This window comes from Peromyscus leucopus, unplaced genomic scaffold, assembly GCF_004664715.2.
Source record: "Peromyscus leucopus breed LL Stock unplaced genomic scaffold, UCI_PerLeu_2.1 scaffold_32, whole genome shotgun sequence".
In the NCBI taxonomy this organism is placed as follows: domain Eukaryota; kingdom Metazoa; phylum Chordata; class Mammalia; order Rodentia; family Cricetidae; genus Peromyscus; species Peromyscus leucopus.
Genome location: NW_023505200.1, coordinates 73,231 through 97,755, shown reverse-complemented (window position 1 = coordinate 97,755; position 24,525 = coordinate 73,231). Strand labels below are relative to the sequence as shown.

The window sequence follows — 24,525 nt, the reverse complement described above, 5'->3', positions numbered from 1 at the left end:
AGCAGCAGGTGCTCTTGACCACTGAGACATCTTCCAGCCCTGCTAAAGCTTTCAAGGTGACACCATAAAATAAATGAAAAGGAGATGTACAAATGGCCCGCAGCACACTGGGCTAACCTGTCTCCCTCTCCCGTGTTTTCATGTTCTGGTTTCATGTACACAATAAGAACAAGTGTAAAGACAAGGACACAGTTTTACTGCTGAGCTGTCAGCAGCCATCAAAGGCAATGATAGTAATTCCAGCAAGCCTTGATGAAAATAAGGCCATGCGCTTTGAACACCGCACATGCACCTGCCACACATTACAGCAGATCTGCTGGCTCCAGTTGCTGCCAGCTAGGGACATTTCCAGGAAGTTCTCCTTCGTGGGCCACCGAGCATTGTATCAACATCAGTAACAAAATATCTGGATCTTGTTCTTGTAGCATTAACTGGAGTAAATGGAGTCCCAGGGTTCACTTAGACAATGTGTTTACTTAAGATAATGTCCATGCAATGTCAAGGGTGAGTTGAAAACACAAAGTAGCTCTGAGCTTCCTGGGCACAACTGAGTCCAGAACTCAGGACTAGGGCTGATGAAAGCCTTAGACTTCTGGCTGCACGCAGCTGAATTTAGATGACAGTTCAGTGTGGCTAGAGATACTGCATTCCAGCTTCCTGTCCCTTATTTATCACTATCTAACTAGGCATCTAAGGCTACTTATTTAAATTACCAGAGTTTACAATTTTATAACTTAAAAGCAGCCAATTATTAATTACAAATTCCCACAAACATAAAAATCGTAATTTGAAAGTAACGACGTATAATAAGATCCACAAGAAACACCTGTGTGTTTAAGGGAAACAACAAGAAAAAACAAAAACAAAAAACAAAACAAAACAAAAACAAAAAAACCTGTCCTTGTTAACTGAAAACTGAACACCGATTGATGGCTTGTTTCTACCAACCACCAGAGGGCAGTGTTGGGCTATTTGTCTAAAACATCCGGCATGAAGGTTGAAGCACTGAGAATTCCTGGAATCATTTGCCCCATGTGTTCCGCAAGACTCTCTCACCAGTGAGATCCGGCAAAGTTAAAGAATAAAAGGCTCAAGGTCAGTCTTGCTCTGTTTTCACTGATGTCATAAGATCCTATTCTCAGTGATACCATTTTGAGTTCAATCGTCAATTCATTATTCAAATTATCTTATATAGTCTTTAAAACCTGCAATTGTTAAAAATAGGTTAAACTGCCGGGCGGTGGTGGCGCACGCCTTTAATCCCAGCACTCGGGAGGCAGAGCCAGGCGGATCTCTGTGAGTTCGAGGCCAGCCTGGGCTACCAAGTGAGTTCCAGAAAGGCGCAAAGCTACACAGAGAAACCCTGTCTCGAAAAACCAAAAAAAAAAAAAAAAAAAAAAAAAAATAGGTTAAACTGAGCCAGGCGGTGGTGACACACACTTTAATCCCAGCACTTGGGAGGCAGAGGCAGGTGGATCTCACTGAGTTCGAGGCCAGCCTGGTCTACAATGTGAGTTCCAGGACAGCCGGACTGTTACATAGAGAAACCCTGTCTCGAAAACAAACAAACAAACAATGGTAGTGTACACCTTCAATCCTGGCACTTGAGAGGCAGAGGAGGAAGATTTCTATGAGTTCAGGGTCAGCCAAGACTGCATAGTGAGACCCTCCCAAGAGACAGGACAACAAAACAGCACCCGGAAACATAGCTCCAGGAGGAAGCAGTTTAGGGGTTAAGAAAAGAAAAGTGGTACACTTACACAATGGAGCATTACTCAGCTGTTAAAAACAATGACATCATGAAATTTGCTGGCAAATGGATGGAACTAGAAAAAAAATCATCCTGAGTGAGGTAACCCAGACTCACTCATATCCACTAACATCCACACTCGGGGGCAGATATTAGCTGTAAAATAAAGGATATAACCATGCTACAATTCACAGACCCAGAGAGACTAGGTAATGAGGAGGGTTCAGGGGAACGCATGAATCTCAGTGTGAAGGGGAAATAGAATAGACATTGCTGATGGGGGGGGGGTGTTTGGATGGGGGTGTGGGATGGGAACAGAAGGGATGGGGGAGGATGGAGGGAGAGTACAGGGAGAGACCACTGGAATCAAGAGCATCTCAGGGAAAGCTAGAAACTCGAGCGCAGAAACTCCAGGAATCTATGAAGATGACCCTAGCTAAGATCCTAGCAATGGGGAATATGGGAGCCTGAACCGGCCATCTCTGGTAACCAGGCAAAACTTCCAGTGGAAGGATTGGGACCACCCAACCACAAACCCTTCAATCTACAATTTGCCCTGCCTACAAGATATATTAGGTCTGGGCGGTGGTGGCGTACCCCTTTAATCCAGCACTTGGGAGGCAGAGGCAGGCGGATCTCTGTGAGTTCCAGGCCACCTAGTCTATAGACAGAGATCCAGACAGGCACCAAAACTACACAGAGAAACCCTGTCTTGAAAAACAAAAACAAACAAGACAAAAACAAACAACAAAACCCAAGATGTATTAGGATAGAGGTGGCGCAGAAATTGTGGGAGTGGCCAATCTTGAATTGACTGGTCCAGCTTGAAATTCATACCATGAGAGGGAGCCCACCTGACACTGCCTGGAGGGCCAGGACCCATAGGCTGGACCACCAGACACCTAGGATAGAACCAACTATGACTAGCAAAAAGAAAAAAAAGTCAAAATGACTACACTCATAGACTGGTGCCTAGCCCAACTGTCATCAGAGAGGCTTCACCCAACAACTGATGGGAACAGTTGCAGACCCCAGCCAAACTTTAGGAGAAGCTCAGGGAATCCTGCCAAAGAGGAGGAGGAAAGGATTGTAGGAGTTAAGAAGGGTCAAGGACACCACAAGAAAACCACAGAATCAACTAATCTGGTCATTAAGGGCTCCCAGAGACTGAACCGACAACCAGGGAGCCTGCACGGGACTGACCTAGGTGTTGCTACATGACCGCACATGCGCCGTCCAGTAGCCAAGCAAGAGGCTTAGTCATCCCGGGGCCTTACATCCTAAATAATCCATGTGCTGCATGGTCACGTAATTTGAGCACATTGTGATCACGTAATCTATGCGCATGTATGGCACAGCTACATAAGCCCATGTGCACATATGAGGGGAAATCCATAATAATGGAGTCAGTCCTTCTCCTAGCACGACCTAAACACAACACACACACACACACACACACACACAACCACACACACAACCCTTCTTTTCCCTATTAAACTCTTATAGTGGGTTTTGTTGTGCTCATGGCTTTTCTCGCATGATGAACAGCGGCTGCTTAATGAGTAACACAGTACCACATAATAATAACGCTAGGCCCTCTGTACACATGTGACAGTTGTGTAGCGTGGTCCTTTGGTGGGACTCCTAACAGTGGGAGCTTGGGGTTGTCTCTGATTCTCTGGCTGGCTTTTGGGACCTATTCCTCCTACCTGGATTGCCTCATCCAGCCTTAATAGAAGAGGGGGCGCCTAGTCTCACTGCAACTTGATATACCGTGGCTGGCTGCTGTCCATGGGAGGCCTGCCCTTTTCTGAAGAGACATGGAGGAGGAGTGATGCTTGGCGGGGAGGAAGGGGACTGGGAGGGAAGAGGGAGGGCAAACTGTAGTTGGGATGTAAAATCAACAACAAACAAAATAAAACAAACAACAATAACAAAAAGAAGAGAGGCCTGGGGTGCAGAGACAGGAGTTCTGTGAGTCTGAGGCCAGCCTAGTCTACACAGTGAAACCCAGTCTTACACAGACAGAGGGAGTGCAGGGGAGGGAGGGAGGGAGAACAGAATGTGCAAAGAGGAGAGAGAAACGCTATGAACTGCATTGTGATGCAGTCACTCCGGACATCAGGACAGGTTAAACCTGGGATTGTGCCTTCTGCATTTCCAACAAGTACGCTTAGCTTAGCTTCCCTGAAACGTGAGCATGTGGTACACGCGATTATTATCTGATAAAAACCTTTGTGTTTTTTTTTAAAGTTGCATCTCTAAAGGGAAAAGGCGTCCCCAGTTGAGGTGGCAGGACCGATGGGGAGCTAGCTAAAACGCAGTGGCTGCATCAGAACCAGCATGGCTGGCCGCCTGTGGTGAGGAGCAGGGGAAAGGCCATGCTGCCTAGGTTGGGTGCCGGTTAATAGAGCAGCTGAAGGTATTTGCCAGAGCACAACGTGGTTGCCATGAGGGAGGCGTGCAAAGTAAGGGCACTGAACAAGAAGGACAGGTTTCTCAAGCCACGGATGGAAAAGGATTTCTCTCAACCCCTCGGGTAGATTTGATTTTTGATGCACTTTATTTTACTATTTTGTTGTATGTATTTCGTTTCAGTGCGTGTGTGGTGTGCACGTGGGAGGGAAGCATATTCATGCCATGGCATGTATGTGGTGGTAGGAGCCTTCTCCTGCCATCTGGGTTCGGGGATCAGGCTTGGTGACAAACACCTTTACCTGCAGCGTCATCTCACTAGGCAATGGGATAGATTTTAAGCATTGTGAAATAAGCTACGAAGCCCCCCGGTTTTCACAGATTCTGTTTCTAATATTCTCATCCTCAGAAGCATCCATTATTCACAGATGTTCAAGAAAGCTTGGGGTTATGATGAGAATAAACGTGTTAAAGTTTTAATTGTACAAAAGTCAGAGCATGCAGGAATATGTACTTAGGTATACTTTGTGTTACATTTTAGAGTATATAGTTTGTATAGAAGAGAAAACCAAGGCCAAATTAAATGCAACATTGCCTTCAGAGATTTCTGTCTAAGGCAAAAACAATCGTAATTGCCTTATCGGAGACACAGAACAAAAGCATGCCTGTGATATCTCTAAACACTGAAATTAGGAATTTTCCCATAGTAACCTGTCTTAAAGGATATTTTCGGCCCTTTGAAGTCTAGCAGTGACACAAACCTCTTTGTTTTTTCCTTCAATAAAACAATAGGGGTTGGTTTCTTCCTTGGAACATTTACTTTCAGTTTTATTTCATGTTTTCTGCCAATGTTTTTGTTCCCAAACACCCAGAAGTCCTGCTTTTCTGAAACAAGACCAGCGGCCTAGGCCTAAGTCATCACAGGCAGAGTCCGGACTGTCCGGGAGGCACAGGGAGACTGCATGCAGCAGTCCACTGCTGTTCTCTTAGACCAGTTACATCAACGGGGCCTCACATTCAGTCACACCAAGCGTGAAGTTAGTGTTTTGAGCAGTAGGTGAGGCAGGTGGAGGAAATGGCTTCTTTAGTTTAACATAGGTGATTGCTAACACTTGGGTTTACACGGCCACTCTCTGTCTGAAAAAAAAAAGTAATATGCAGATGCAGGTTTTATAGTTTTTAGGGCTATCCGTCATCACGATCAAATGGCTTTTATATATAGTTTTTAACTGGGATGGCAGAAAGCCACACACAACAGATGTAAACGTAGGCTCTCTGAGCCTAGAATCACAGACCACGTAGAAGGACTCTCTAGTGGGATTAATCCTTTTCCTCTGGCGCCATCCCTAAAAAACAGGAAGAGCAAGAAACCTTGACTTCTTTAGCCTGATCTCTATGACATCAAGAAATTGTGAAACGGAAATATCTCCAATATGATCTTCTGGTGGTTTCTATAAAGGAATCTGTGATGGCCACACAAACAATACACATAACCATTAACCTGACAACAAAATGCTCAAAAACAAGAGCAATTGAATTATTGAAGTTCCATTTTTTTCTAACTCCTTTACCTTTGCAATGAATTCCTCTAGTGACCTTCAGTGAAGGTCACTGGGCCCCAGGATGTCCAAGTGGGGCTCTGCTGCTGTCGGCTGGTGGCCTCTTGGCTTACTTGCTTGAATTTGCTACTCGCTGGCTTTTTGCTGACTCTAGGCTCTGCACATGGAAGAGCTGGAGAGAGGAAAGGCTCACTTCACTCTGATGGGAAACACCATTGGCACTTCATTATGTAGACCTGACTGGCTTGGCCTAGAACTTGCTAGGATACCAAACTGGTTCCAAACTCAAGAGATTTGCCTGGCTCTGCCTTCCCAGTGCTAGGACAGATGTGCACTACCTACCACACTCACCTCAGTTTTGGGTTAACTGTGTGTGTGTGTGTGTGTGGTGTGTGTGTGTGTGTGTGTGCATTATTTATCTGTACATGAGTTTTTGCTTATTGCACGTTTGTATGCGCACACCAGGAGGTGTCAGACCCTGGAAAAGCAGCAAGTACTCTCAACTATTGAACCATTCTCCAGCCCTACTTCTGTTACTTTTTGAGGGTCTCATATATCTCTGGCTGACCTCGAACTTGCTTCGGGGCTGAGGCTAGCCTTGAGATTCTGCTGTCCCTTGCCTCCAGCTCCCAAGTATGGCCACCACCTGGCTTGTGGTTAATTTGTGATGTTTCCTCCTTCTCAGAATTCACCTAGATAAAACACCTCACCAGCACTCAGTTTTGGTCTGAAGCTTGAAGCCTCTACATGCTGTCTCTACAGGGAGACCTCTACCTTGCCCCAGTTTTTTTTTGTTTTTTGTTTTTTTTTTTTTTTTTTTTTTTTTTTTTGAGACAGGGTTTCTCAGTGTAGTTTTGGTGGATCTCGCTCCATAGACCAGGCTGGCCTCAAACTCACAGAGATCCACCCATCTCTGCTTCCCAAGTGCTAGGATTAAAGGCATGTGCCACCCACCCCACCCCCGCCTGGCTTTGCCCCAGTTTTTGTTACCCACAAACAAACAAACAAACAACAAATAAATAAATTTAGTTCTTGGACTCACCCAGAATGTCAACAAGAACATTTATGATCTACAGATAAGAATTCTGGTATAATATAATAAAGTACCACAGAATGCCTGGATGTCTTAAGAACTTGCTTCTGGATCAGGGAGAGGGCTGAGTTGGTAAAGGCACCTGTTACCAAAGCACATGACCTGAGTTCAACCTCCAGGAGTCACATGGTGGAAGGAGGGACTCAACTCCTGAAAGGTGTTCTCTGTGGTATAGACAGACAGACACACAGACAGACAGACACACACACACATACACTGAATTTTTTTAAAAAATCAATAAAAAGGAACTTGCTGTTAGCCAGGACTGGGAAGGTAGAAGATGGAGGATCAGAAGTTCAAGACCATCCTCATCTACCCAGTGATTTCAAAGCTGGCTGGGGCCACATGAGACATCCACACTCCCCACACTTTTATTTTTTTTTTTATATTTTTTATTTGTTTTGGTTTTTTTGAGACAGTATTTCTCTGAGTAGCTTTGGCCTGTCCTGGCTCTCGCTCTGTAGACCAGGGTGGCCTGGAACTCACAGAGATCCGCCTGCTCTGCCTCCCAAGTGCTGGATTAAAGGCATGCGCCATCACCTCTCGGCCACTCACACACTTTTAAAATGCTGTTATTTTTATTTGTGATGATTATTTATATTTTATCAATACACACTTTTCTTCCAAGCCTAGAAGTTTAAGGAAAAGGGGGAAGACATTCATTTTAGAGTACAGTTTTTTGTTTTTTTAAATTCCAGATTCTAAGGGCAAGGGATGCTGCTCAGTCGGTACGTTTTGTCTAGTGTGTCCCACGTGCTGGACATCACGTAAGAGGGGGTAGTGGCCTCCCCAGTCATCTAGCACTGTCATCCTAGCACTCAGAAGGCAGAAACAAGGATCTGTAAATCAATGTTACCTTCAATCTAAAAAAAAAAAAAATCCAGACCTGGGTGTGGTGACACACTCCAGCACTCAGGCAGAGGCAGAGGCAGGTGCATCTCTGTGAGTTCTAGGCAGCCAGGGCTACATTGTGAGACCCTGTCTCCAAAAAAAAATAAAAATAAATAAAAATCAATCAATCAATCAATCCACACTATCAGAAGAAAATTTCATCATACAAATGACAGAGTTTGGGGGTCAGGCATGGTGGTGCTTTCCTATAAACCCTTCACTCAGGAAGCAGAGGAAAGACTGAATTCAAGGCCAGGTAAGTCATAACCTTAACACCTTAACAAAACAAACAAAATACCAATACCCTTTTTAGCCTTTTAAGCAAACAGAGACATGAAGGTGGTCTGCTTCCTGAGACCTGGCACATACCCCAAAGTAAAACTATGTGAACTTTATAAAACTAACTTATACTCTGATTGTTCTTAAAGTTCACAAGTCCAAGCATTTAATTTTTTAAAAAGCTTTTCTTGGGGTCAAAGAGATGGCTCAGTGGTTAAGAGCACTGGCTGCTCTTGCAGAGGACCTGAATTCCAGTTCCCAGCATCTACACGGTGGCTCACAACTCTGTGACCTGCAGGTCCAGGGGATCCAATGCCTCTGGCCCCTGCGGGCACTACACTCATGTCTACACACACGCACTTCAAAATAATAAAGAATAAAGATTTTAGCGGGGTGCACACCTTTATTCCCAGCACTCAGGAGGCGAGTTCCAGGACAGCCAGGACCGTTTCAGAGAATCCCCATCTCAGAAAACAAACAAACAAAAAATCACAATTTTATTACTAACACTCCGTAAATTCCAGAGGCTTACTAGTTCTGTCAGGAAAGGGAAGACCACGGACATCTTTGGCAGTAGCTAGCTACAGAACTCCTTCAGGTTTTGCACTTTGGAAAGTTACAAGTAGTAGAGAAAGGGTCGATGTCCCTCATCCTGAGAAAAATGACAGCACCAGGACCTAGTGATGTCACAGCAAGGACCGAATTGTCTGTTGCTGAGACTTGCAGCAGCCCGAGTGTTCCGCTACCCCCTCGGCTCTTTACTACACATCGCACATATTTCTGTTTCCTCGATTGCATGCAAACACAGACAGCTGCTGGTTTATAATAACTCAGCACCTGATTTTCCAATTTTGTTAAATAAAAACTGTATTTGGGATTTTTAATTTAACAGTTTTCCTAGGAAGTTGGTCTTGGATTTGTGGCAGTCCTGTGCCGGGGAATAATTCTTCTGTACACTGTGAAGAGGTGTTGCTCTCATTGTTAATAAAGAACTGAGTGGCCAATAGCTAGGCAAGAAGAAGTTAGGCAGGACAGCCAGACTGAGAAGAGTGTAATCTTCAGAGTTGCCAGGTGTAGCTAGAGTTTTCCTGCCTTGCCCACAGTCAGGACAAATCTTTGCCACCCGCCAGTCCCACAGCCGCTCAGACCCGACCAAGTAAACACAGACTTATTTTTGCTTACAAACTGTATGGCCGTGGCAGGCTTTTTGTTAACTGCTCTTATATCTTAAATTAATCCATTTTTATAAATCTTGCCACGTGGCTGGTGGCTTACCGGCATCTTCACATGCTACTGGTCATGGCAGTAGCTGGCAGTGTCTTTGGAAGATCATCAGTTATTGTGCCCTGTTCTTGTATAATATGGATGGCTGGTGACCACTCATTAGAACAATATCTTCTAATATTTCTTTCAGTAACATGTGCTAGTTTATGATTTGTTTCTGAGATTGGAGGGATGTTAATCTGAGTATTCCATTGTTGCAACAAGTCTTGACCCCACAGGTTCATAGTTATGTTAGCCACATATGGTTTTAATTTTCCTCTCTGTCCTTCTGGACCTATACATTCGAGCCATCTTGTACTCTGTTTCACCTGAGATAATGTCCCAATTCCTAACAGTTGAACGTTTACCTCCTGAAGAGGCCAAGTTGGATGCCAAAATTCTGGTGCAATTATGGTAATGTCTGCACCTGTGTCTACCAGACCAGACAACAAAACACCATTTTTTTTTCATTAACTTTGGTCTTTGTTCATTAATAGAAGTTTGTCTAAATTTTTCTTTATGTTTTCTCCTGAATTTTCTATTCTCTCTGTTTCATCATCCTGACCAGCATGATTTATTCCAATAGGCATTTTTGGTTATTTAATCGCTCAGAGCAGGGATTTCCTCTACGGCTGCAGGAAAGGTTTGAACTGGATTTGCAATGGGGGGCCTGCGAAAGGCCCCTCTGGGAGTTCCCGAAGACTGAGGCAAAGGATTACCCTGTCTGTCTTTGTTGATCTACATTCGTTGGTCCAGTTTTTTCCTTACCACACCTTCTGCATACTCCAGAAGGAAAGGGGCATTCTGTTGCCATTGTTCCTTGAAGAAACATTGTTTCTCGGAATGACCTGTCTACAGTCCCTTTTCAAATGTCCTTGCTTTCCACATCCAAACACATCTAACACTCCTCAAACCTTTTGAATTACTTCTCCTACCCACGTGTATCATCATGCCTTGCGGGGAAAGCGGACCTGCCGCCAAGCCAAGCGGTTTTTAATGGATTCTTGTCACGTTGGGGGCCAGATGTAGATGTAACCAACCATCTTATTAAATAAGAAAACAGAAAAATGTAAAAGAGAAGCCAAGAGGTCAGAACTCAGAGCTAAAATCTCACCCTTCCGCCTGCAGTGTCCCAGCTTCCCGAAAGAGGGCTACTTCCTGTCTGTACGTCTTTTTTATAGTATTGTTCTGCCTTCTCATTGGTTGTAAACCCAAACACGTGACTGCCTCGTCACTGTCTGAATGTACAGCCCCTAGGTCTTAAAGGCATATGTCTCCAATGCTGGCTGTATCCCTGAACACACAGAGATCTATGGGATTAAAGGCATGTGCCACCACCGCCACACTCTGTCTATGGCTCTAATAGCTCTGACCCCCGGGCAACTTTATTTATTAACATACAATCAAAATCACATTTCAGTACAATTAGATTACCCCCAGCCAGGAGACATGGAAGAAGCAAGATGAGCATGCTGTGCTAAAAAAAAAAGGTTGGATTCCAGGGAACCACAAGAGGAAAGGCGAGCACCACCTACTATTGCAAGCTGTCTGCTGACCTCCACATGCTTGCTGTGGCACACACATCACTAGTGCACACCCACGCACACACCGAGTCATTTTAAAAAGGGAAGTGGGGCACACAGAAGTAAGAAAAGCACAGTATCACAACCGTGAAGGAAGCATGGTCAGAACTGTGCTGAGCACCAGCTAGTTTGAATTTCACTAATTCATTGGGAAGCAGAGTCAGGTAGATCTCTGGGAGTTTCGAGGCCAGCCTGGTCTACAGAGCAAGTTCCAGGACAGCCAGGACTACACAGAGAACCCTGTCTCAAAAAACAAAAACAAAACACCCCCCCCCCAAAAAAAAAAATTCCACTAATTTATCAAGTGACTAAATTTTTTTTCACACAGTGACCTTAAAAAGTTCTATGAATGCGGACGGGGTGACACACACCTTTAATCCCAGCACTCGGAGGCAGAGGCAGGCGATCTCTGTGAGTTCGAGGCCAGCCTGGGCTACCAAGTGAGAGTTCCAGGAAAGGTGCAAAGCTACACAGAGAAAACCTGTCTCGAAAAACCAAAAAAAAAAAAAAAAAAAAAAAAAGTACTTGCTGCTTTAATGGGGCTGGAGAGATGGCTCAGTGGTTAAGAGCACTGACTGCTCTTCCAGAGGACCTGGGTTCAATCCCTAGCACCCAGATGGCAGCTCACAACTGTCTGTAACTTCAAGATCTGACGCCCTCTCACAGACATACATGCAAGCAAAAACACTAATGCACATAAAATAAAAATAAATAGTTATTTTTTAAAAAGTACTATGAATGTTGATTGGGGGACAGGAATACATTTTAGCTGCAGCAAGGTTCTAAATACAGCAATCTACAAAACGCCAGGGCTAAATGTATCTATCAACCTCCTCACATAACTAGGTAGCTGCAGAGCGTCCTGGGACACCAGGAAGGTACCGGCTGCAACCTAACACCACCTGAGGTCTAAGGGGATTTTTTTTTTAAGATTTATTTATTTATTAAGTATACAGTGTTCTGCCTGCTTGTATCCCTGCAGGCCAAACGAGTGCACCAGTTCTCATTACAGATGGTTGTGAGCCACCATGTGGTTGCTGGAATTGAACTCGGACCTCTGGAAGAACCAACTTAACCTCTGCCAGCCATCTCTCCCCCCCCCCTTTTTTTTTTTTTTTTTTTTTTTTTTTGGTTTTTCGAGACAGGGTTTCTCTGTGTAGCTTTGCGCCTTTCTGGAGCTCACTTGGTAGCCAGGCTGTTTTCTTTTTATTTTGTATGCATTGGTGTTTTGCCATGGGTGTTGGGTCCTCTGGAACTGGAGTCACAGGCAGCTCTGAGCTGCCATGTGGTTGCTGGAGTAGAACCCTGGTCCTCTGGAAGAGCAGTCAGTGCTCTTAACCACTGAGCCATCTCTCCAGCACCCAGGTCTCAGGGATCTTACAACCAGGTCTCTAATTCTAACAAGGAGAAATTCTAATTTTCTCCAATGCCCGCTGAATTTATTCCTGAATACATCAGTCACAACTGTCACCTTTCTGAACGAAACAAGCAAAGAGCTGAAGCCACCATTTATATCACCATGAACTCTTCCTGTATTAACCCCAAGAGGGCATTCGGTCCTTCCAAAGGAACAAGTTAAAAACTATCTCACAACATAGAGGCCTTTCAGGTTGCATACACACTCCAAGTGACACCTGGCGTGTGGGTCCTCTGTGAGTAGCAAGTGCTCTTAACCACTGAGGCACCTCTCCAGTCCCCCACCAAATTACTTAACTAGAACTTGCCAAAAGGACACCCTGAGTCCCATAACTTTTATGACAAAACTGTATAGACTGTTTTTAAATATGCTAACAGACCTACAATCATATCTCTCTTGGGCTGGAGAGATGGCTAACTGGCTCAGTGGTTAAGAGTAACCTCACTGGAGGGCTAGGTGACGGCTCAGTGGTGAGCACACACTGCTCTTTAGATGTCCCGAGTTCAGTTCCCAGAACCCATATTGCATTACTTCTCACTCCAGAGGGTCTGGTGCTGTTGGCCTCTATAGAAATGTGGTAATACAACTTAGGATAGAAAGGGAATTAGGCACAACACTTTGGACTCACCAAGATAGGACAGATGGAGTTTTCTCTGAATTTGTCAAATGCAAATGGACTAAACATTGTTAATATAACTCTTGCCTATAGTTATTGTACATACTGTATTAGACAAAAGACGGAACTGTATGATATTTTATTTGTGTTCTGACAAAGCTTTCCTGGAGATCAGAGGGCAGAGCTAGCCACTAGGTTAACCACAGAGGTCAGACTGGTGGCACACAATTTAATCCCAGCACTCTGGAAATGTAGACAGAAATATAAAGTGAGTAGGTACAGGATCTTGGCCCCCTTTTGCTCTGAGGATCCAGAGAGATAAGAAGTCACTAGTGGCTGCTGATCTTTCAGATTATTACCCCATTATTTGACTCCTGGATTTTATTGATAAGACTGATTAGGATCACACTTCAGGCCTCTGTGGACACTTGCACACAGGTGAACATACACCCCCCCAAACACACATACAATTTATATAAAGTCTTTTTTTAAAGGAATTATCTCACCAGAGCCTTTAATTTACAAAACTTTATTGTGTGGACCGTCAGGCACAGATCACACAGGATCTAAGCCTGTTCTCAGCAAAGTATGATTTTATGAACAAGGTCAGGCATCCGGGCTTATCTTTTACACTTTACAATTGAACATTTATTTCTAAACACGCAAAAGCTTTAACTATTATTGTCTAATACATCTGAATTACATCTTTCCCACAGGGCTTCATGATAGTTAAAGGCAATTTAAATGCTACCCTAGTCTTCTAAATTCAATACATGAAACTGACAATGACGTTTCTAATAATTTCAAAGTTACTGAAGCGTACTGTCGTCACTTTCTTGAAAGGAACTTGGCATAAAAGGCGGCGGAGAGGTCTTTGTAAGGGGTCTCTGAATCCGACTTGGTTGGTGGTATCCGGCAAAGCTGGCGGAATCCTGGGGAGCGCAGCAGCAGATTCTGGGAGGCCCATGAAGCTGGAGCACAGCCAGTAGAGAACGAGAGACTAGAGAGAGTGTATGACAGTTAGCATCTGCTCCTGTATATGCAACGTTCGCACAAGCGGTCAGTAAAAAACACCGGCATTCTGAGCAGGCTATGAGACAGGCAAGAAAGGCGGAGAAGACCAGAAAGCAGAGCGAGGCATTACACAGCAGACGTGACAGACGGCAGGTACCAGCAGGGCCAGGAAAGCACCCTCCCTTCTTTGACTAGTAGGAGTTTGTTCCCGCCACAGGTGCTGACAGGTTGATTGTACAGATGGATGGTGGGAGCCTGGGGAGGTGGTGCCTTCCCATGGCAACCTTACTAGACCTCATTCTCCTTTTATTCGTCAGTCTTTCATGATTCCCCAGTAACTCTTTTCTCCCCATCATTTAGGATGCATTTCTTATCTTCAGAGCCAGCTTATTATCAATTTTCTTTTGTGATGCAGCCGAGGCTGGTGCTGTAAACTAAGCCCTGCAACCTTTCTGTACATACGTGTGTTTCCTACACATACATGTGTCTCAAGCTTTGCATGGGCATTAGAAAGCAGTCAGGTCTCAGAAGCAAAACCATGTGGCTGGTGAGTCCTGCCTGAGATGAAGATCTCCAGGTCTGAATCCTGTCCACTATTATTTGGCTTTGTATTGGTTATTTCTCTTGCTTCAGTTTCCTATCTGTAAAACGGGACAGAAACTGTACCCACCTTAGAGGGCTTATGAGAGCATTTGTACAGAATGGTTAAGCCAAGTATGCGACCCACAGTGAGTCTCTGCAGTTGTTTACAGTGAGACCTCAAGGACAGAAGAATGGCAGACATCAAAGGCAGATTAGGCAGCAGCTACAAACAACAGCTGATCTACCTGGAATGGATCGAGAGTACCTGAGTAGTTCACAGCACAGAACCAGCTTTAACTTCCCATACTTCAGGCTCCTCATCACTAAAGCAGGAGATTGTTTTGTTGTTGTTGTTTTGTTTGTTTTCAAGACAGAGTTTCTCACTGCAGCCATGGTTGTTCTAGAATTCACTCTATAGACCAGGCTGACCTCAAACTCAGAGATCCTCCTGCCTCTGTCTCCCCAAGTGCTGGGATTAAAGGTGTGCACCACCACAGTCCGGCCCATTAAAATGAAAGATTGTAACAGTGCCTTACTCATTAAGAGTGCCTCGTGCTGGCAAGATGGGCCAGCTGGTAACGGTGCTGGCCACCAAACCAGATGGCATGGGTTGAATCCCTGGAACCCACATGGTGGAAGGAGAACTGACTCTAGGAGGCTGTCCTGTGACTTCACATGTACACCCTGACACGTGCAAGTGCCTGGCATAAAATCAGGGTGCCTGAGTATCAGGCTGGTGCATCCAGGTCATGGGATCTTTCTGTTCAGCTTCCTGAGTAGCTGCGATGAACGACATGTAGCACCCTACGCTTACACAAGGATTTTGAAATCTTTTATCTTACCACACTTCTTACAATGCATACAGACAGAACCATAAGATACCATCTACATAACAATTCCTTTCCTTGCTAGGGAACAATCCTAATTTTTAGCTGGGTATACTTGCTGTGGAATAGTCCTTTACATTGTGTGAAATATGTCACTGTGATTGGTTTAATAAAAAAGCTAAACAGTCAATAGCTAGGCAGGATTTTTGAGGCAGAGAAAACACTGGGAAGAAGGATGTCAGTCAGACACAGAGGAAGCAGCATGGGCAATACAAAGGAAAGGTAACAGAGCCACATGAAAGAACATAGACGAAAAGAAATGGGCTAATTTAAGTTATAAGAGCTAACTAGAAACAAGCCTAAGCTATCGGTCGAGCTTTTATAAATAGTAAAAAAGTCTCCATGTTGTGATTTGGGAGCTGGTTGGTAGGACAGAAAAATCTGCCTGTCTATACTGTTATCTAAAAAAACACTGTACATACTTCTAGATACTGAAACTGCTAGATGTGACCAAATATGTAAGACACAAGCACATTTATTGGTGGGACCCCTAGCAATGGTCCTTAAAGACCATGTGCACTTGAAGCACCCTCTACATTTCTGCAGTGTAACCTGCTCCGGCAGCATCATTACCACTGTGGCCATGAGGAAAATACAGAGGCTGTGTGTGACAATGCAAAAAGACAGCACAGCTGTCTTCAGGGAGTTGGCACATTGTCCCTAAACTGGACCCGTCTGGACTCCCTGTTGGAGGTAAGCTTGGGTCTGTAATACACCTTCTCAGATTTGTTACTAACTAAGCCCAATCCTTGACATCACACTGCTCTTATTTCATGGAGGTTTCTTCCACTGTACTGCTGTGGTCACACGGTGTCTTACAGCAATACTCCCCCACACACGGGAAAGTACTATAATACATACCATTTCATGCTCTCAGACATCAGGTCTACTTCAGAGATGCAGAAACTTATCTTGAACAGGTAAAAGACATTCACCCAAGTACGAGCTTAGACCTTCACTTTTGTACCAACTGCCTCAGATCCTAAGAATAGTGAGAGCTTTGTAACTGCTCATCTAACCTTAACTAGTGGCAACTGAATTCTACTTAATGGCTTCATGTTGGCTGAGTAAAGATGTACGTAACACAGCTCTTGACAACTTCTAAAGTTATCTGTGGAAAATATACAAAGGACTGAAGTAATTGTAACAATTGTTTGTTCTTTCATTTCTTACAAAGCTTACTTAGGTATCAACAGGGATAAGTGAACCAAACTCACAGCACAGGGTTAAGTAGTACTCGTGAATACGGAAGTTGTTCACTAGACTAGCTAGTCAAATAGGTAAGTACTAGAGTATTCAAGGTGCTCCGTCAGACTAAAATACAGAAGGAGAGTAAGGAGCCTCAGGAGAGAGCTGGGCACATGCAGGAGAAAGACTGATCAATCAACCCAGGGAAAATGCTCAAGCACAAGCATTCTCAACAGCCAGGACAGCGGGCAGAAGGAGCCTGAAAGCAGCAGAATGCCAGGCTGTGGAAGCTGAGCACCGGCCACATGCAAGGCTACTACTACTCACAGAAGGTACTGTTGCGGCAATCGGGATCATCAAGACGGACACAGCGCGGACAAAGTGTGTAACATACATTTGAAACCGAGACATTCCAAGTTTTTGCAGAGCGAAAATCTGAAGAAGAACACAAAAGCCATAATTACTAAAATGCACATTCAATCAGATGAACTTTAAAACACAAGCTGAAGCCCAGGCTTTGTGGCACTCTTAAAATCCTAGTGTTTGCACTGGAAGAGCAACTCAAGGTCATCTTCGGCTTTTAGATTTGTAAGGTAGGCTACATGAGACACTGTCTCAAAACAAACAAAACCAAAACAATATTTTTTTTTTAAAGATAGGGTTACACTATGTAGCCCGACCGGCCTGGAACATTATACTCTGTAGATTAGGACAGCTTCTGCTGGGATTAGAACCCACACCTTGCTAAAAGCTGATTTGTGGCCAGCTTCCACCAATACCTTAAAGGACTGGCACTGTGGCTCAATGGCAGAGCACTTGATCTTGTGTGTACAAGGCCATGGCCTCCATATCCAGCACTTAACACACCAATTTCAACACCAGTGAACTTAGGTAACTCATCATCTAGCTCCAAGGCTAGGAACAGGGAGGCTGTGTGTGTGTGTGTGTGTGTGTGTGTGTGTGTGTGTGTGTGTGCGTGTGAAGCAGGGAGCTGTGCCTGCAAAGAGCAACCCTGATGTTGCTAGCCACCAAGCTATCTCTCCAGCCCCATCTTTTCTGTTTTAAACAGGGGCACACATATCCTAGGGTAGCACAGAACTTGCTGTGGAGTTGAAAATGACCTCGAACTTCTGATTCCTCTTACAGCCAGGCCCCACTATGTCCAGTGCATCCAAGGCTGGGGCAGAGGTCCCCGGGCTTCATAAACACTAGGCAAGCATCCCACCAACTGAACTACATTCCCAGCTCCAAGGCATTAAGAAAACAGGCGGTGTCTGCTACAACAAGATGTACATTAGAATTCCCAGACAGCGCTCATTTGATGTGAGGTTTGTAAGTTTTCACCTCAAAGTCTGAGCTCTGTACAAAACTGCAAGCATGCTCTCTGTGTACTGCTGAGTGAAGCACTATGGGTAACAGAGGAGGCAACTGAAAAACCCTATTTTTCATGTACGTGTTTCTTTACATTATCTCATCAAAAATTCAAATGACTATACTAAGCCATTTATTAAGAGAATGGCAGTAAGTTACTTATGGTTCTCTACCAATAATTCACAAAAACCCCATTGTGGATTAAAACCAGACTGGCCAAGCATCTTAAATTTTTTTTTTTCTCTCTCTCTTTTTGTGACTGGTTCTCTCAACCATGTACCCCTGGCTGTCCTAGAACTCACTGTGTAGACCAAGCTGATCTTGAGCTTGCAGAGATTAAAGGAGTGCCAGCACACCCAGCTTTAGGTACGGTTCTTTTTGTTTTGCCTGGTTTTCTGAGATGGTCTTGTTAGATAGCTTAGGATGGCTTTGAGTTTGTGATTCTCCTGCCTCTGCGTCCTGAGTGCTAGGACTAGTCATGGGCAACCGTGCCTGGCTTAGTGCTCTTCTTCCTTTAATAATAAAGACTCTGCCACCTAGAGACACAAAGGACCTGGCCCAGGTCATGGGCTGATATGACGTAAGAAGAGCAGCAGCAGCAGCAGCAGCCCCAAGGCCGTAAGTGGTCAACAACCCCCATGTAAACCACTGACCTCGACTATCAGTAAATTGACGACACCAACGGAGACAGGCAGGATCCAGGTGGAGTCCACTGCAGTGAGGTCAGGAAACCACAGGGCCCCGCCAGCAGCCAGCTGTTCCTGAATAGAAACACCCGCTGAAACAGTTTAAACACAGAACAACAGATTCCTGAGGACAGCAGATAGAGAAGCACACAAACACAAGCAGCCCAACAACTCCCAACAAGCCCCTCACCCTGAAGACCATCAATGCTTATTCAAGCTATTGATAGCTGCAATTTTTCTCAAGGTATTTTTTCATTTTCTCAAGGTACTGCTGACTGTTTATGCTTAAGAGTCTAAACTCTGTAATGTAAGGCAGAAGGTAAATGGTAGTTATGAAAACTAGAATTATTAATATCATGAATGTAATTAATGAATATCATGAGTGTAAATAAATAAATAAAAACCAGAATTATTTTTTCTATTGGAATACAGCATTAAAGAATTTGAGAGATGAAGATTTCTGTAATAGTTACCTTCTGAATGTGCTGCCCCTGTGCTGAAGTTCCGGAGGGCAACGGATATGAAGATCCACATTGGAAGCTGGACCCAGACTAACACAGTGGCTTTGAAAGGATGGCAGTTGTCACGAACATACAGCTCTGAAACAAGCCTCCGCATATTCTTTAGATACGTGAGCCTAAGGTAAGGGAAGAAAGAGAAAACATCATCTGACCACTAGCAAGAGCTTCACCCTACGGCACACAGACCCCTTCTGTAGGGATGCTGGAGGGCTGAACAGGGGTTTCAACTATCATAAGCAGTTAAGGGACAGCCACTAAACAGAAGGCACACAGCCTTTTACTAAAGACTCTGTCAGACCACAACTTTAGCCTCTAATGATCTCTGGCCAATAAGATTTTTAAAAACATTTTATTATCATTCTCTGATTTATGTGTGCCTGCACGATACATGTTACACACCATCATCTCTCTAACCCTGCCAATTAAGATTTTAAAGGTGAAAAATTTACCAGCTGAGGGAGCACATACCCACCATCAGCATTTGGGGATGGAGTTTGGAATGAAAGCTTGATAGCCAGCCAGTACAAAGTGAAGTAGCACGGGAAATCCTGTGCTACTTCGTGAACTCCTGTCTCAAATTAAACAAACCCAAAATGGAGAGTGGGATTGCAACACAAGACCAACATAAGTATTACACACACATAACTAGCAACAATTACAAGCTAAAAATCTATTTTAAACTAACTCTGTATCCAGTGCAAGATAGAGTTTGACCCTCAAGTATCTACTTCCAACAAGTTATGTTAATCTGTTCTCTCTGATTTTCTTTTTTCATTAACTGATACCATGTCATAAAATAACTGCATGTCTGATATGTGCCTCACTCGCTGCTGTGGATTAATACACTCATCACCATCCAGCTCAGTACTTTTTTGTTTTTGAGACATGGCCTCAGGTCCAACCTGACTTAAACTTGGTATTCTGGTAACTTTGAGGCTCTCCCCTCTCCACCTCAAGTACCAGGATTACAGGCTGTGCAACACTGACCATCCTTCTTTCTATAAGTCTTACTTTCTAGACCATGATCTTGAGAGACAATTATTATCTTATATCTGAGACAAAGAGCATTAAGGCTGGCCTTCAATTAAGCCTCTGTGTACACTAACCTTGCTCAGGTGTCTTTAATCTCTTATATCACAGTTAGTATAAGGTAGCCTTTTCTTAATTGCTGTATTTTATTTTTTTGTCTTAACAGCTACACTCCTTAAATTCCTGTACTTTATTTTAGCATACCTGCACAAAAATTTTAGTGGTCCAACAAAATAGAGCTCCACATCAGCACACTGTTTGTGAACGACCATCTGAAACAAAAATTTCTAGGCCGTGGCACCAGGAACAGGTAACGAACGAAAATCTTACCTCACAAGCCCTCTACAAGCCAGATGAACAGCTATTCACCTGTCCTTCTGGCCCACGGCTTAGCACTCATCTTCCTTTTAATTAAATATCAAAACTACTACAGGCTTCGGTTTATCTACATTTAACAAATAAAACTTTGTTTCATGCATTAATACATATACTTCCTCTCTTTCTGAGACAGGGTCTCGGTCTACAGCCTGGATGGCCTGGAACTCATGTAAACAGGCTGGCCTTTAACTCAAGAGATATACCTGCTCTGCTCCACAGTGCTGAGATTAAAGGCTTGCCTCATCAGTCTGGCTACAAGGTTTCTCTAAATTTAAGTTTTCTGTATTGTTAAGAGATTATCAGCTAGGCAGTGGTGGTGCAAGCCTTTAGTCTCAGCACTCTGGAGGCAGAGGCAGGTGGATCTCTATGAGTTCGAGGCCAGCCTGGTCTATAAATAAGTTCCAGGACAGGCACCAAAGCTACACAGAGAGACCCTGTCTCAAAAAAACAAAAACAAAAACAAATTTATCTTATTGTTTTATGTATGATGCTTTGCTTGCACGTATTTAAATGTACCACATGCACACCTGTGTCCTGAGGTTAGAAGAGGGTGGTAGTGCCAGGTGGTGGTGGCGCACGCCTTTAATCCCAGCACTCGGGAGGCAGAGCCAGGCGGATCTCTGTGAGTTCGAGGACAGCCTGGTCTACAAAGTAATGAGAGGGAGATCCAGGACAGGCACCAAAACTACTGACAGTGGTGAGCCACCATGTGAGTGCTGGAATCCGAGTGTTCAGGAGGCAGAGGCTTGCAGATCTTAACAAGCTCAAGTTCAGCCTGGTCTACATAGTAATAAAAGTAGTAAGTGTTCTTTAAGCCAGGGATAGTGGTGAATACCTTAATCCCAGCACTGAGCAGGCAGAGGCAGGCAGATCTCTGAGTTTGAGGCAGCCTGGTCTACATAGTGAGTTCTGGGACAGCCAGGGCTACAAAGAGAAACTCTGTCTTGGATTTAAAAACAAATGCTCTTAATGGTGAGCCAACTCTTCTAATGTCAAGTTTTATGACAGAGCTCATATTAAATACAGTTTGCCAGGCATGGTGGCACATTACTATAGTGATACCATCTGAAAGGCAGGTAACTGCTAGTGCAAGGCTTAGCCTCAACTACACAAACAATTTCACAAGAATCAAAACAGGCAAGGTTGGAGGGATACAGATGGACAATATGGGACAGGACAGGACCATACAGCAATTTTGTAACTACTAACATGCATAGCGTAACTCATACGACTTACATCAAATTAATACAGTATTGAATTCACCTCCATCTTTATCTGATCATGGCTCTCTTTCAGTGGGTCCTACAGAATAGAAGCCAGATGTGGCAGCACACATCTGTAATACAAGCATTTCCGGGGATGGGGAGGGCAGGGAAGGATGAGGAGTTCAAGTTCTGGGAGGCTGAGATGGAGGGCCATTCAGCTCCTCAAGAGTTAGGGTAAAGTCTCTTTCTTCATTTATGTGCTTTCATTCCAATACATAAAACAACCATGCTTCACAGTGACTTATTAATATGAATGAATCAATCAAGCGACTATCTGAACCTGTATTCATGTACTTCATGATTACAGGCATAAAACTGCATACCTGGCAAGTCTCTTGGACCAACCAAACCGATGTGCACAAACTGCAACTTCCTGGTTAAGGCGCTTGGCGATGTCTTTTATTTCTGGTTGCAAGTTTTCCACCTAACTGAAGAAAAAGTTGTTTTTATGAGCACATAAAGATCTTTATTGGTAACGACTACTATAGTTAGCTTCAGTTGTCAACTTGCACATCTGAGGGAGAAGATTAAAGCTCAAAGAAATTTCATCCATCAGACTAGCCTAGCTTATGGGGTGTTTTTTGATTGCTACTTGACATCTAAGAACGCAGTCCACCGTGGGCCACTATCGCTGGCATGTGGGCTATACAGAAAAGCCAGAAAGCAGTTTTCCACCACGGTTTCTGCTTCAGTTCCCATCCTGTTATCCCTCCATAATGGACTCTAACCTGGAAGTATTCCTGTTCCTCCCCCATCCTGCACGGGGTCAGTGTCACACCATAGCAGCACAATCAATGGAACTCATATAGTCTCTGTCCCCTAAACTATTAACAAAGTGTTGTATCCTGATCACATTTGCAATCAGAAAAATTTTAAGCAGAAGATACTATTAGATTGCTTAAAAATCTTTAGTCACAAACTTAAATTCCAGTTTGTACACCTAACTCTGGTCAACCAAACTGATTTGCGCAAACCGCAACTTCTTGGTTAAGGGGTGCTTGGTGACGTTTTCTATTTCTGGCTGTGCATAACTTCTGAAATGGCACCTGCTTCATAGGATTTTGAGAAGTAGATGAAAACTGCATCCCAGATTTTACTGTTCCAGCCTTAGACAAGCCAGTAGTAGAGAAGACATCACTCGTGAAGTTAAAATCCCAAGGATTCCCGCTGCGACTATACTTCCTGCCTCAGTGCTACTGCAGCTTCCTTTCCTGGCAATCTTCTGTGAAATTTCACCCTCTCAAAGTAACTCATGCTGATTTCATCTCACACCACAAAGCAGCCAAGGAAAGGAAAGAGAATTCTATACCGATTCCGCATTTAAAAAAAAAAAAAAGTGAAGCCAAGTCAAGGTTACAACTCATCAGACACAGGGTCGTAGATTGTAGGTCCAGAGTGACAATCCAAGTCTGCAAATTGCTAACTTGGTGAATCCTTTCTAATGATAAAGAGCAGGAAGGATAGTTAGGGACAAATAATGCTGCAGACACTCTGTTAGAACGTTTACGTTCCTAATTTTACAGGTTCCGCCGTGCCCTTCCTTCTGCAAACTGGTCCCAATCAAAAATACAGGAAGCACTTGTATTTCAAATATAGACCTGGTAGGTCGGATGAACTGGAAGGTACTCGAGTCACCAACCATCATTTAACATATGCAATACTAACTATTTTAGCGAAGCAGTAGCCTCGATGGTTAACGCTAGCAGGAAGGCAGCAAGGGGACCGACGGCCCTCACCTTAGCCAGGATGTAGTGCTGATAGGCGGCCAGGGGCAACGTGACGGCCCCGCGCAGGGCCACGGTGCTGAGCAAGATGCTGCCCCACCAGGGGAGTCCTGTGGCGGCCTGCGAGCCGAGCAGCACTTCCTCCGCCGCACGTACGGGCGCCGACGCGGCCAGGGCCTCGTACCATCCAGCCGGAGCAGCGGCCGCCGACACCGACGCGGCCGCCCATACCGGAGGGGGGCCGGGAGCCGCGGGCTACTCCAGCCCGGCTGCAGTCCTCGTGCCCGGAGCCGCAAGGCGGGCAGTGTCCGGAACCACCCGGCACCCGGGCAGCACAGCATGGCGACACCACTGCGAGCCTGGGCTACAAGGACGGCCCGGGGAGCGCCGCGCGCGTCAGGAAGAAGTACGCATGCGCCGGCCCGCGGCCACACCTGACCCTCCCAGCCAAGGCGGTGACGTCAGGCGTCGCGCTAGAGATGACGCCACCAAGCCCCGCCTCTCCACGCGGCACTGGGGCTGGCGGCACTCACGGGATTCCTTCCCTTGCTAGGGTGGAGCTCCAAGCCTCGAACCGGAACCGCAGGGTAGGCGGGCAAGCAAACCGCCGAGTGGTGGAGTTTCGGTTTCCAACCGAAGAGGATGGTCACTTGTGAACCTTTTTGTGACCCGCCTGCTTCCGCTGAGGGCACGCGTAGAAACACCTACTTTGAGAGTAACGAGTATTTCTGGTTTGTGCAGAGTGTTAGTCTGCGTCCTTTATCCCCTAGGGGTAATTCTACCCGATACAAGATTTAATTCTTTTTTTTTTGGTTTTTCGAGACAAGGTTTTCTCTGTGTAGCTTTGCGCCTTTCCTGGAACTCACTTGGTAGCCCAGGCTGGCCTTGAACTCACAGAGATCCGCCTGCCTCTGCTCCCGAGTGCTGGGATAAAGGCGTGCGCCACCACCGCCCGGCCACAAGATTTAATTCTTTATCTGTTCCAGTCAACATTCTATTTTCTTTGTAAACCAG

At 44.8% G+C, this 24,525-nt stretch overlaps 1 protein-coding gene across 1 annotated transcript; it reads right to left on the bottom strand.

Moving 5' to 3' along the window:
• Positions 1-13,529: 13,529 nt before the first annotated feature.
• LOC114705825 (cytochrome c oxidase assembly protein COX18, mitochondrial) lies at positions 13,530-23,921 on the bottom strand. Its single transcript, XM_028887972.2, is given in 8 exon segments — positions 13,530-13,827; positions 13,829-13,866; positions 16,865-16,972; positions 18,562-18,686; positions 19,068-19,231; positions 22,111-22,211; positions 23,524-23,748; positions 23,751-23,921. Coding segments are annotated over 8 exon segments (996 nt in total). The 5' UTR covers positions 23,853-23,921; the 3' UTR covers positions 13,530-13,694.
• Between the last annotated feature and the right edge of the window lie 604 nt (positions 23,922-24,525).